Source organism: Lepus europaeus, chromosome 1 (assembly GCF_033115175.1).
Source record: "Lepus europaeus isolate LE1 chromosome 1, mLepTim1.pri, whole genome shotgun sequence".
Lineage (NCBI taxonomy): Eukaryota > Metazoa > Chordata > Mammalia > Lagomorpha > Leporidae > Lepus > Lepus europaeus.
The window spans coordinates 74,442,648-74,457,213 of record NC_084827.1 but is presented as its reverse complement, the minus strand read 5'-3'; the positions used below and the strand labels follow the sequence as shown (position 1 = coordinate 74,457,213).

The following is a 14,566-nucleotide window of genomic DNA, read 5'->3' as shown; positions in this document are numbered from 1 at the left end:
CTAGTGACAACCCGCATGCAATGAACACGCTTCACTCACCTAAATGCTTCTGCACACTGTCATCCCTGACACCCGTGATGAGCCCATGAGACCACAACGCGACATCCTCTGCTTTCCAGAAGAGGAAGCAGGCTGCCCAAAGACCAGCGACTCGCTCACCACCATGCATCTAGCAAGGAGCACACTCGCCGACCCTCCTCACAGGAACACTCCCTAACCGCCTTCCAGAACCAGCCCCAGTTCCCACGTCAGGATCAAGTACAACAGCTACTCGGGGCCTCCTGGCTGTAGAGTCCACAGGAGACTGCTTCTCATTTCCCGTTTCACTGAAAACAGGACTGCGATTTCCAATTCACAGCTGTGAGTGTGCCCACAGAGAGCCACAGCATCCTGCCAGCGGACAGGTGCTATCCATCTGTGGTTCCTACTGTGTGCCGGGCATGACGTGCAAAGCCTAAGGCATGGTGGGGAGCAAAACAGACTGGAGCCCCTGCTCCTGGGAGACTTCCCTGGGAGACAGGGAAAGAGATGCTCAGCAATGACTTCAACATTAAATGCCCCCAAACACCCATGCATTACAGGGCTGCTCACAGGGTGGCGCCATGGAGAAGCTGTGGAAGATTTAAGGGGCGGGGCCCATTGACAGGTTCTCAGGTCAAGGGCCAAGGGTGTCCTAGTAAGGTAGTTCTCCCAAGAGGGTTGCAATGAAAACCTGAGTTTGGGCCCAAACACTCTCCACTTCCCGGCCTGCCACACGATCTTTCCAATGCATGTGCTCTGCCATCCATCAAGGAGCCTGCACCAGAGCCCGCTTTGTGCCACTAGGACTGGCAGCCTCTCAAACTATGAGCTAAATCAATGTCTCTTGCAGAGGCAGCTCATCTCAGGCATCCTGTTGCAGTAACAGATGCTAACACAGGCATGGAGAGTAAGCTCAGGACGGCACCCAGGTAGCTCGAGGGTCCTGAACCATGGAGATGACAGTGAGGTTGAGCCCTCCTGGGAAGGGGTCAGGTGTGCTTCCCTGGGACAGACGGAGAAGGAGGGGAGGTGGAGGGAAGAAAATGCAGAGTCTGGGAGATAGAGGAGCGCTGAGGGCTGCCTGGGGATGGGGGCAGGGGCACACATGGCACAGGGGGGAAAGGGAGAGGGTGGCACCAAGCTATGGATGCCAGGCAAGATGAGGGACAAACTCCACACCCACGCTCCTTCCGCCACCCACACTGGAAGTGGGGCAGAGGGGAGGAGAAGAATCAAGCTCCATCATCTTCTTGGATTCCTCCTGTCTAAAACTCTCCCGATGTCTCCCCAGCCCTCCCCAGCAGGCTGGCCATGCTTGTGAACTTGGCCTGGCTGGGCTGGGGATGCTGGGCGGGCTGGATCTCCACCTCAAGACGGCTAGGAAAGTCTCCAGCTTCCAAGAGGCAGCTTTTGGGTTCCAACCTGTGGAAAGCAGGAAGCCCTTTCTTGAACCACACCAGCCCCATGCCCGAGGCCACCTGCAACAGTCCGGCTACTGGTTTCCCCTCCCAGTTTCACTCCAGGAATGGTGCAGTCTTCAAAGGCAGTGGATTTCTTCCTGGGCCATGGAGGTCTCCTGTTCTGCCCCATAGAGGTGCCAGCCTTTCAGAAAACTCCCCTTGACCTTATTTGTAAAACAGAGACCAGAAAAAAGAGGGGGAAAAGAAAGATCAAAACTATTTTATAGGCTTGCATCTCTGATGAAATTGAACGTAAGAGAATGTTCCCCTTCTTTTTCATAGGAGAGGTAGAAGGAAATCCTTGTAAGAGGTCTAACCTGGAACTCAGAACCTCATCTGGAGGCCGGCGCCGTGGCTCACTAGGCTAATCCTCTGCCTGCAGTGCTGGCACACTGGGTTCTAGTCCCGGTCGGGGCACCGGATTCTGTCCCGGTTGCCCCTCTTCCAGTCCAGCTCTCTGCTATGGCCCGGGAGTGCAGTGGAGGATGGCCCAGGTCCTTGGGCTCTGCACCCACACGGGAGACCAGGAGAAGCACCTGGCTCCTGGCTTCAGATCAGCGCGGTGCGCCGGCCACAGTGCGCCGGCCACAGCAGCCATTGGAGGGTGAACCAACGGCAAAGGAAGACCTTTCTCTCTGTCTCTCTCTCTCTCTATCCACTCTGCCTGTCAAAAAAAGAAAGAAAGAAAGAACCTCATCTGGGTCTGCAACACAGGGCAGCCACTACTGTTTCACAGCAATGCACAGCAGCCCAAAATGGAGCCAATGGCTTCGACGCTAGCATATGCACAGAGCCCAGGCAGCACCTGGCATATACCAGCCAATGACACAGACCTTTCCCCAAGCACTAGGAGCACAGCCAGTAAACCGGACAGTATAGGCCAAAGCAGCTCAGGGAACCAGGGTCAGCAGAAGGTAAGGAAGAACAGGTGCACAAACCCCACAGGGCAAGGAGGAGCCAGGTGGCAGACAGACAGGAGGAGGGGTGGGATGGCAGAGAGAAGCTGTGCACCTCAGCTGCTTCCCAGCCCACACTGGTCACTTTCCCAGCACAGAGCACCCCAAAGCCCAGCAGAGCAAGCAGGGTTCCAAAGGAAAGTCTGGACCCCTAGCGGGCAGATCACCATCAGAGAACAGAGGGGAACCAGGCCTGTCCTGTTAGATACAGAGTGACCACCAGGGATCCAAATCTGGGTCAGGCCATTGGAGACAGGGATCACTTCACCTCGGAAACAAGAACGCCATTGACAGGCGAGAGTGGCACCACCTGTGACGCAGTCCCCACGATGTCACTGGCAGGCACGGCGGCTATGTCGGCTGGGATCACAGGCCTCCAGCCGCAGAGGGCTCCGGCTCCCCTTGAGGCTGGAGGCGGGAGCCACACTCGCTCTGGACTGACAGAGAAGCACACGAGTACCCCCTCAACACACACCCCCTAGAAGTGAATGTTCCGTCTCCGCACACAGGCTGCCTGCACCCTTCAATCATCACATACCAGAGATGCTCAGAAGACGATTCTTGTCACATCACCACAACTAGGCTCAGCAGGGCCAGAGGCCAGACAGTCCATCACAACTTCTACCGACGCTCCACCGCCCGCGGTGTTACATGTACCGAACTGTTAGCTGAGAAGATCTTTAAATCAAAACCACATTTAATATACCCAGCCCACCAAAAACACAGGAAAGCTAGACCACCTTACTGTCTGAGCACATAACAACCAACAGCAAGTGCATGGCAGGCACCACACACACAGGACCCGGCTCAGCAGCTGATGAAACCCACTGACACCCCACTTTACAAGTAGTTTGTGGGGCGGACAGTTAGCCCAGCAGGTAAGCTGCTGGTGCAGACCCCCATGACCTATTTCTGGCACAGCTCCAGTGATGATTCAAAGAACTTGGGTCCCTGCCACCCAAATGCGGAAGCCTCAAATCCACTCCATGCTCCTGGGTCTGGCCAGGCTTTGCCTTGGCCATTGCAGGCAGTGAACCAGCAGATGGGATGGGATGTGCTCACACCTCCCCCTTTCTGCTTCTCAAAAAAAAAAAAAAAAAAAAAAGCTGCTTGTGCTCCGGGGCCCAGGCCACATAGCCAGGATGTGGCAAAATGACCCAGCCTCCTGACCACGACCACTCCCAACCCGCCACTTGGAGGAAGCAACACCACAGGGCAGAGAACCACTGCATTTGGATAGGCACCATTTGAAGATGTTGTCAGTGAATCCAAGTGCAGACACGAAACAGACAGGATGAAGGCCCCACCCCCGACGCCCACAGGTAGAAAGATCTTGGGCCACAATTGACACATTTCTGGTGAACGACCAGACAGCACATACAACAATTTCAGGCTTTGCAGCCCCAGACACTGCACACAGGAAAGGGCTGTGCATGGCTGTGTTCTAGTTCTCCAGCCACAGAAACAGGGAGCAGGGGGCAGGGTGCAAGGCTTGCCCCCTCTGCCTGACACCATGGGTGTGTAGGGAAGTAGCTGAGTCAGCGAGGACCACGACCAGAGCAGAATTCAGAGCAATCCACGCTGACTGCTGATGGTTTGGGATGTTCTGTGGAATGAACACCGGTACTGCATGTTTCTCCATCATGCATTTGTCATCAATGAATCAGAACAGCTATGTTCAAATTAAACTTTATTGACACACACAGAGGCCTGAATTTGTTCCATGGGCCACAGGGCTGAACCCTACTGCTCAAACCAGCGATTCCAATAAATCAGAAACCACCTAAAATCAGCTACCCCAACTCTTCAAACACCTGCCACAGACAGCAAAGACCCATCTACAACCTCTGAGAGCCTCTGACTAGGCCAGTGTGGGGATGAGAGAAGGAAAGGGTTTTCTGCGGCGAGAGGAGTGGAGATTGCCTGTTCACTGGGATCCATTCAAACCAGACACAGATCCTAACACCAAGACCCACTCTTGCTCTTTCCCAAGCAGGCACCCAGGCAGTGTCCTGCACGTGGGCCACATCTGTGGCAGAAAAGAGGCTGCAAACTGATGACAGGTGCATGCGCATTGCTGCTGTGCCAGCCCAGCTAAACCGCTGGCCATCCTGCACCTTGATCTGAGACCAAATGCCACAACTACCTGCCTGTCAACGCTACGCTGATGGAGTCCATGCACACACGGCAGTAGAGCGGCTCTCCGGCTTCCCAGGACTGGCGGTCCCCTGGTTCAATCTTGCTCAGTTCAAGTTCAGTGCCCACACCAGGAAACAAGGAGAGGGCGAGACGTCAACTTTGAAATGAGAAACCAGTCACATACGTGAGAACGTCCTTAAAAGCGCAGCATTAGGTAACACACACTGATTCTACTGTGACTGCCCTGGTTCTCCAAGGTGGTAAGGAACAGGGCGCATCTGTGGCCACTTTGGATTGTCACAAAGAGGGGGTGCCCCCAGCATCTACTGGGCGGAGACCCCAGAGATGCTGCTAAAACCAGCGTCATGCACACGGATCCCCCCACAACCAAAACTTATCCGACCACAAGTGTCAGCGGCCCTGGGTGAGACATCCTAGCTCAGAGGTAACCCCCTATGGGATGATGCCACATACTTCAAGCACACACAGTTCCATTAAATTCCAGAAGCTCAGCCCCAAAGACCACACTGACCGACATGTCAGTTTCATTAGATACAAGAGAAAAGCAGCATGGAGAGACAGACTTGCTGATGCAGCCTGTTGAACTGCTCCTTGGTTGTTTGGAGTCAAAGATTCATTCCCGTGTGAGGGTTTATCGATAAAAGGAAGTTGGAATAAATAATTTCTGCAGTTTTTGTGAGACACAGAGTTAAGCAGATAAAGTTGTCGTGGTCCTAGCAGACAACACTGGGTGCTTGTTTTTCCCTCTTTTTCTTGATAGTTCACTTAGACCACTCCAGGAACATTACAGAAGTTGTAAACCGGTGTGCAGTCCTACAGGGCACACTCTAAAACCGTGCAGCCTTGGCTCTCTCAAAAAAAGCAGTCTTACTTTTACATCCATCAGACGCTGCCCCATCTTGGAGGAATGAGTAGATTATAGGTGGACTGTGTGATCATTCACGCAGCAAGCACTGAGAATGAATTTCCACACTGCTCTGTAGAAACTGTCATTCTGTGACGCAGCGGGCTAAGCCACCTCTTGTGATGCTGGCATCAGAGTGCCAGTTCCACTGCAGGCTGCTTTGCTTCTGGATCCAGACCTCTGCTCAAGTACTCAAGAAAGCAGCAGCAGGTGACCCAAGACCCCTGCTGCCCATGTGGGAGACCCAAGTAGAGTTTCTGGTTTGGGGCTGGCCCAGCCCTGGCTGTTGCAGCCATCGGGGAAGTGAACCACCAGATGGAAGATTCTCTCTGTCACTCTGCCTTTCAAATAAATAAATAAATCTAACTATCTGCTCTCGACAAATATTTACATATGTGGGCACTTCAAAATGTCCATAGAGAAAATGGAATTAAAAGTTTATTTTTGTGTTAAAAATGTGAAATTCATACATTTTTTAATAATATACCCTTCTCATTAACTCTTTGATGACCCTTAATATGCATGGATTACAAAAATGTTTGTGCCACTAAAAACTTATCTTTTGATGTCGTCTTCTATGAACTTTTTGTAGTACCCTCACATAAAATAAACAATAAAGGTTCCTGGAGCCTTTTGAAAGGAAAATCTGTTTATAACTGGATACGATTTCCCATGTTTGAATTCCAGCTGCAGAGAACTGAACCCACAGCTGCTACACGTCTCCTGGAGTCATCCCTGAACACTGTGTCCTCAGGGCCTGTTCCCAAGTGGGTCACTAAGCCACACACTGATCTTTCTCCACCTCACCTGACCCCATTCTTGCATCTCATCGACACTTTATGCCACCAACACCAAAGCCATGGCAGGCGCCACTCGATGGCCAGCCTTTGCCATTGAACAATATGTACAGGCGGCCACCTACATAGTAAGCCCTGTCCTGATATCATGGGACCAATAACAGGAGGGCTGGGGTTTTCCATAACGTGTTGTACTCCAAAGTGCACTTCCAAGTTCTGTGTGTGTATCTGCATGTGTGCATGTATGTGTGTGTGTGTGCGCACATAAAAATCTGAGGCTTGCATTTTGGCCTCGTGGTTAAGTCACCACCCGGAACGCCCACAGTCCGGTTATCAAAGTGCCTGGGTCCTAGCTCCAGCTCTTCTCCCAAACCCAGCTTCCTGCTAACTTTAACATAGCCTGGAAGGCAGCAGCGACAGCTCACCTAGTTGGGTCCCTGCCACCCATGTGGGAGACCTGAACCATGTTCCCAGCTCGTGGCTTTGGCCTGGTCCAACCCTGGCTGTTGAGGGCCTTTGGGGAGTAAACCAGCAGATGGGAGAGCTCTCTCTTTCACCAGTATGTGTCTCTCTCCCTCTTTGTCTCTCTGCCTCTCAAATTTGAAAGAGCAAAAGCAGTAAACTGGCAGAAGCCAAAGATGAAAGCTATTAGTGAGTGCCTAAGCTCCAATGACCGTGCACTGGCTGAACACAGGCACTCGTGTGGCTGGAAGCCCATTGGCATCCATCAAACATTCCTCCCCACCCTCCCCTCCTCCCCTCCACCAGACCTCAGTAAGTGCTGTTTAGGGAATGATAATGAGAATACTTTTGAGCATTCCCTGAGCACACACCCACATGAGACCACTCCAACCAGCAAAGTGTGAGGGAGGAGACTTCAGCTGCACCCATCAACACAAACTCTCAGGTCACTGACTCATCGCTCCCAGGGAACAAGCATGCTATTACAAGAGCTGCCCCCAGAGGGCGCTCCGTTAACTTCCCAATTCAGCGCCCAGGCAGGCAGTGGGGAGGGGTACTCACTCCAGGACAAGACCAAGCCTCTGCGGGCCTCTCTGGGATCAAGGCACACTCACTAGAGAGGCCCAGGCAGCACTGCTGCACTTACCATAAGCCGTCATGACGCCAGCGTACGGCCCGTCCACCACGTTCCTGTTCTCTTCTGCCAGTGCCTTGATGTACCTTTTGCTGAGGTCCAGGATCTGTTCACGCAGCATGGAGCTGCTCTCAGGCTGTGTTCGCTGCTGGATGGTAAAATGCAGGAGCATCATACCCCAAATGAAGCCAAAAGTCACCAGGAAGAAGCCCAGCTTCTGCGAGGACAGCTTCCACGGAGTGAAGAGAGCCATTGCTCTCTACAGCTTCACCTGCCCTTGGCTCCTAGCGCGTAGAAGGGAGACACGAATTCATGGTGCGGGCTGGGGCGTGCGAGTCCGCTGCTCTCACTCCGGCTCCTGCATCGGCTGAGTTCCTTTCCTCACTTCCATTCTGCTATAAAGAGAGAGGCGAGTTAGCCCAGGGGTCACGGCCACACACAGCCAAGTAAGACACAAGTCGTGCTTTTTCTCAAACAGCTCTAAATAAAAAGGGAACTTCCTTCTGGCTCAGTTCGCCAGTTGAGCATCTCATGTTGTCATTATGGATGGGGAAATCTGGCCGGAGGACAAGACGTGTGCAAACACAGAGGGGAAGGGAAGTGAGCGTCTGAGCGTGCCGACAGGTGTACTGCGGCTGCTCCCGTCTGGCCCACATTCAAAACAGGAACGTACTTCTGCAACGTGGAGGGAGGGGGGGTTGTGTGGGCAAGGACAGCTATTTTGCCAAATGTCAGCAAAAACCCAAGTAGAGGGCGGTCTCCTATCTGCACGGAGCACACGTGTTGTGTCTGTAACTCAAGCTCGCAAAGTCATTATTAACGTGCATCTGGCAAAGACCAGTGTCTGCAGCTGGGGAGGTAAGCATGGCAGTGCATAACTCCTCCGGGGTGGCTGATGGCGAACGGGGAGGGGGTCCCCGTCCTCCTTCAGCACAGCCAGCTTTCATTCTCGGTGTGCAGACAGGATGACTCTCGCAGGTGCCCCGGCACTGAGAAGATATGACAGAGATAGTCTTTGTGCACCTGCTACGGGGAGCCCAAGCTGCAGCTCCCAGCTCACTCACTCACTCGCTCTGTGCGAGTAGCAATATAGGAAACACACAGCACACGGCTGTCTGCGCTGCCGAGGTTCTCACTTTCACTCCCACCAAGAAGCAAAATGTGAAGTCGAAAGACAGCTTTTCAATACCAACACAGCCAGATCCTATCTGATACCATTGCAGGCTGGCATGAAGTCCTCACCCAGGGCTCCCCACCAAGTGGGGTCCCAGCATAAGCTACCTACATGTGGGTCACCGCTGTGCTGAGCTCTCCACCCCATGAGCCAGAGCTCTCCCTGGAACCATCCAGCTGCGGAACAAAGTACCACTCAATGGAGAGGCTGAGCAGGCTCCTAAGGAGAGACTAACCACGATGTCTTTACGGGGATGTGTACATTTCAGGCCTAAGGATTCTTCTTCTGAAGCTACCCAATACCATAACACGGTGGCTCTCTGTTTAGCCGCCTCTCACCATCTCCCCTTGTCTATCAACACAGCCATCAGTACTGGGTGGTTCCACTACAACTAACGGTAAATGGTAAGTCATTTCTAGGGAGACCCCAGGCACTGTGATCAACCGTCTTCTGGGCTTTAGCTGACTGAATCCCCAGCAAGGTCCCACATGGTAAGAAGTATTGTATCACTAGTACCATGTCTTCTATGAGAAACCAATGAGATAAGCAAATAAAGGGGCAGGGTGATTAATGTGGCAAAGGACAGCGGGACAGCCGGCCACGTGGCAGGGTGATCCTCCAGGGTCACCCCAGGGCCAGTAAGCCATGCCCAACTTCCCCTGACCATTCCTCCTGCCCTGTACAGCCAGGAATGAAGCACACATACCTGAAGGGGTAGAGAAAGCAACAGAATATACAGCGCAGATCACAGGCACCCAGACAGCCTCAAACACTGACTACGCAGCCCCAGTGGTGGGTTCCACGGGTTCTCCAAGTACGGGTCCTAACTTAGCCCCTGGTGAGAAATGCAAATTCTCAGGCCCCACCCCAGACCCATTGCATCAGCTCTGGGGAGTGAGGCCCAGCAGCCAGTGCGTCTAAGCCTTCTAGGTGATTCGGATGGTCAAGTGTCACAGCCCTTCGCCCAGGAGGCTGGATTTGAGGTATATATATTTCTGACCGCAGACAACACCACTATAATGGCCACAGGATGAGCCTCAGTCTCCATCCTGTAGTACTTACAGCCCTTACAGTACAGGTGCTCCTGTCCAGTCAGATGCCATGGCCCTGCTGCGCGCTTCACCACCATACACCTTGCACATCCTTCCTAAAGCAGCTCTCCCACTGGGCTGCCCACGCTCTCTGGATTACAATGACAATGCGCAGCCTGCCTGTTCTCCAAGTCCCAGCTACAGTCCCTGCACTTCAGACCTCCCTCCCCATGGCACCAACCAGAGTATGCTCTTCCTGGCCCCAAGTCTAAAGGCACGTGTCCACCTTGGACTATTTATCAGCTTCTATGCAGAACTCCATGACAGCCTATAAGGGACACACACACACACACACACAGATGCTTCTTGACTTATGATAGGAGTATACATCAATAAAGCCACCGCCTGTTGAAAACATCCTAAGTCAAAAATGGAATACATTCAACACATCCAACCTACCAAATATTGTACCTTAGTCCAGCCTGTCTTCAACATGCTCACATAACAAGGCTGGCCTACAGTTGGGCAGAAACACCTAACAGAGCTATTTTATAATAAAGTGTTGAATATCTCATGTAGTATATAAGATACTGTATTCAAACTTGAAACAGCATGGTTGCATGAGCTCGCTTTCGCCCCATCGTAAAGCCGTACCATCTCAAGTCGGGAGTCTGCACGGATCTTGGAAGACAACGATGATCGCAGGGGCACAGCGAACCACCGATTAAGTGAGCTTGTCGCGGGGGCACTGCAGCACTGTATGCGGCCTCTCTCCTGCACCTTCCATGTTCTTTCCTTCATGCATTCTGCAAGTGCAGACCCAACACCTGCTGCCACTTGACCCTGAGACTGAATCACAACCAAGGGCAGTTTCCACCCTGCAGGCCGTCCCTGAACTGGGTGCTGTGCCCACTTCCTCGGGTTGTGGTTGTACTTCCTTTTCGATAACGCTGTACTCAATTTCACTTCAGGCCTGAAGGGATTTTCCCAGACTGACTAAGTGAGGTGCTACACCAAGACAGAGTCTTCGGGTGATTTTCTGTTTCTATGTTCTGACCGGACCCCAGTCACTGGCAGGAATCATCCGTCAACTTTCAGACAGGAAGCCACGCTCCACTTGCTCGATCAACATTACTGAGGAAATGCCCCCACCTCCTGCAGCCAGGAGAGCTCACGAGGAGGACACAGGACAGTCGACCTCACAGAGTGCCTTGGTACCGTGAAAGGACTTCATGGGGATCACCGGGAATGGTCAGGAAATTAACAGAGGTCCCTGGCCGACAGGGACTCAAAGGAAGCTATTTACGCTAAGCATCTGCCTGCCTCCGAATCGTCTACCAGCTGAGTCCTCCAGCCAAGTGGACCCAGCGGACACAAAAGGGACCTGAGAGTGCATCTCAGAAGTCATTGGTGGCAACCAGAGTCAGGAGAGCAGCCCAGAGCCATCATCTCATCAACCCAACTCCAGAAGGGCACCGAGTCTGCTTAGAATTTTAACTGCCCCAACAGGTATGCTCGCTACTCCTTACTTAATAAAAAAGCATTCACTGCTTATTTGCCACCTCCTCCTCAACATAGTAAAAATCTGGTTTCCACCTTCCCAAGCATAGTCAAAGATCTTGGGCAAGGAAATGTCTGAGTTCTCCTACTTTAAAAAAAAAGAAAAGCACATGACAGTCAACATCAGTGGTCATTAAGGGACATGCAAATGAGCACCACAATGGGATACCACTTTATATCCTTTAGGATAGTTGGAATCCAAAAACACAGGTAATAACAAATCTTGGTGGGAATGTAAACTGGCATAGCCATGATCCAAAAACAATCTTGCAAATAGTTCCATAACTCAAGTGATTCTGCTTGCAGGAATTGTCCCAAGAGAATAACAATGTAACATCCACATAAAAACGTGCACCAGAGAGTTCACAGCAGCATCCCTCAGGAGAGACCAAAGTGAAACCACCCAAATGCCCATCAAGGGCTGAATAAATAAGCCAAAGTGGTAAATGCACTCGATGTAATATCATTTGGCAATAAACAAGGACAAAGAGCGATTATGCGACCCCACGGATGCCCCTAGAGAACACTATGCCAAGTGAAATAAAGGCATTCATGCAAGACCACCTACCGCATGGTTCTGTCCGTGCACAATGTGGAAGACAGGCAACGCTGCAGCGAGAGGAAGTACCCTGGCGGCTGCTCAGCTCTGGGCTGAGTGGGAAAGAGGGCAATTTGGAGGTGACAGCTAAGGCGCTCAGGGTTTCCTTTGGGGGTAACGAAAATGTTCCAAAATTGACCGTGGTGATATAGGCACAGTTCTGTAGATGTACTGAAAGCCACCGAGTTCTACACCCGAAATGGGAGAACAGTACAACGTGTAAACCGATGTTACTAAACTTTTTCGACAAAGAAGAAAGCAAGGCCACCCTGGAAGTTGGAGGGAGGAGGAGGCGGAGGAGTTCTCCTTGGAGCAGGCAGATGAGCCTCTTAGGCTCACTGCGGCCTCTCCCTCTGCCCCTGACAGCACAGCCAGCACCAGGCTACACCCAGCACGAGGCTGATCAGGGGCTGGGCGACAGAGAGAAATCACAGGTGTTTGCCTCCAGGGCTCCCAACATGGCCACTCTTTCAGATCCACCTCCATCCAGATGCCTGCTGGCCTGCCGTGTCTGGTGGATGCCTGTTCGCAAACCACAGAAGAACCCTTTGAAAAACAGCCAAGTTCCCAGGGACTGAGAGCCACATGGCTGAAGCAATGCCTGCGGGTGCCAATAGATTGTCCTCAGAGGCCCTGTCCTCCCCCAGGAACTGCTGCTTCAAAGGCTGAAAGATGGTGGAGATGCTCACCCCTTTCAGAAACAATTCCAGCCCCAACTGCAGAGACCCAGCCTTTGCTATCCAACCCACAGGACAATGACCATGCTGCTCTCACTTCGGTCCGCACCCTGTACCACCCGGATTACTGCATTCTGTCTTTCCATGGCGGCTGGCAGGGCCTACCTTCACCTTCCCACCCTGAGCAGGAATGCCCAAGGAGCCCTCATGAGACGCGCTCACCTGCTCCTGTGGGAAATCCCCCCTCTTCTCCAGCCTCACAACGCAGCCTGCGTCCTGCACAAAGCCTCGCACGCCACCCCACCCCACCCCGCACTGAAGAGAGCTCGCGCTCCCGCGGAGGAACTTCCAACCTGCTGCTCTATAGCATCACCCGGCTCAGCTCTCCCGCGGGGTCTGTGAGGTCCTCAAGACAAGCACTGACAGCAATGGCCAAGCCTTGACTCAGCAGGGGCTCACTGAGTGTTCACTAACTAGGAGGACAGCAAGGTAGAAAGGAGGTGACGACACACAAAAGAGCAAGCACCCCCAAGAATGCCTTCTCCCATGACCCTCCGCAGAACCCAGGTATTCTAGGGCTGCATTTGCACCTTACTCTCTGGAAGATTTCACCCCAACATCTGTCCCATGGCGGTGAGAAATCACTGTTTCCTTGAACAGATGAGATTAAACTAATCAGCTATGGTGGTAGACAAGTATTAAAAGAAAATGGGAAAATGACCCAAGGGGTGAGCATTTGGCCTACTGGCTAACATACCGCTTAAAACGCCCAAGTCAAAGTCAGGGTACCTGGGTTTGAGTCCTGGATGCTTTTCCAATTCTAGTTTTCTCCTAATGTGTTCCCTAGGAGGCAGCAGGTGATGGCCCAAGTAGCTGGATCCCTGTCGCCCACATAAGAGACCAGGACTGATTTTTCCCAGCTTTGGCCTGGCCCAGCCCCAACTGTTGTGGGCACCTGGGGAGTAAACCAGCAGATAGGAGCTTTCTGTCAGCCCAGCTATTGCTCTTTCTGCTTCTTTACCTCTCAAACATTTGTTTTCAAAAAACAAATTGGAAAATATTTTTTAAAAAAATCCAGAAACAGCTTTTTAGAAAGGTAAGGGATAACCCGAGAACAGTAAGATGCTCCAGACAAGAGACAAGAGGGAAACTCGCAGGGGAGCGTTCCATGAAGGCCTCTTGTTTCATCACCGTTATGCCAACAGGGGCACCAGAAAGAGGGTGCTATGGTCTGAACAGCTTGGGTGTCCCATGAAGGCCCATGTGTTACAGGCTTGCTCATCACAGGCTTATGTTAAAGGATTAGGGGGAACTTAACCCACGTAGGGTATTTGAAGGGGGCCTTTGGAAACAGTAGATTGGATTAGGTTGCTGGGGTTCCCCCCAGTGATCAAATCACCATTGACTTACGAGGATGGACCACATGGAGGGTGGACAGTTGCGTTTCTCCCCATGTCTGCTATCTCTCCTTCCCAGCTCACCACATAGCTGTTCCTTGCACAAGCTCCACCCCTGCCAGCTTCTACCCTCATCAGACGCCAGACCAGTGGGGCCACCCAGTCTTGGATCGTGATCCTCCCAAACCCTGAGCTAAAATAAACCTCCTTCCTTCATTAGTAGCTTTTCTCAGGGGTTTTAACTGTAGGAACAAAATGCTAACACAGGGGATGAAGAGCTCAAAGAACCTGGCATTGAGAGCCTGGAAATCCTTGCTCTCCAACTTGTGTCTACCCATTGATACTTTATGATCCCAGATAAGACCACCTATCTCAGTTTCTGTACGTACAATACAAAGAAAGTTCTAGCACCACAGAACATTGTTAGAGCTGGTTGAGTAGGAGTACCAGATTGGAGTTCCATGTTCTCAAGGTTTTCAAAGGTTCCCAGAGATGTCCCGGAGGTTCTACAAATGTTTCATTTGAATTTTGTTTCTCTTTGCTTAAAATATGTTCTTTTTCTAAGATGTTTAAAACCAGTTTTTTCATGCCAGATTTCAAGACACTGGAGACCAACAGTGTACTGGTACACAGCGATTTCTACTACACAGACTCAGAACAAAACTTCCCTGGCTCCTTCTGCCATGGAGTTTCAATTTCAGGTTTCTACGTTACCAGGCAGCAAATCAGTGCTGA

General features: G+C 51.9%; 1 protein-coding gene across 4 annotated transcripts in view; it reads right to left on the bottom strand.

Annotated features, from left to right (window-relative positions):
- The window catches only part of MGAT5 (alpha-1,6-mannosylglycoprotein 6-beta-N-acetylglucosaminyltransferase), a 372,713-nt gene that overhangs the window by 228,088 nt on the left and 130,059 nt on the right, over positions 1-14,566 (bottom strand). For all 4 annotated transcript variants that reach the window (XM_062199312.1, XM_062199298.1, XM_062199317.1 and 1 more), the window contains one exon: positions 7,407-7,789. In XM_062199312.1, coding sequence (XP_062055296.1) covers positions 7,407-7,647 — 241 coding nt within the window. In that variant the 5' untranslated portion in view covers positions 7,648-7,789. The remainder of the gene's footprint in view (positions 1-7,406; positions 7,790-14,566) is intronic.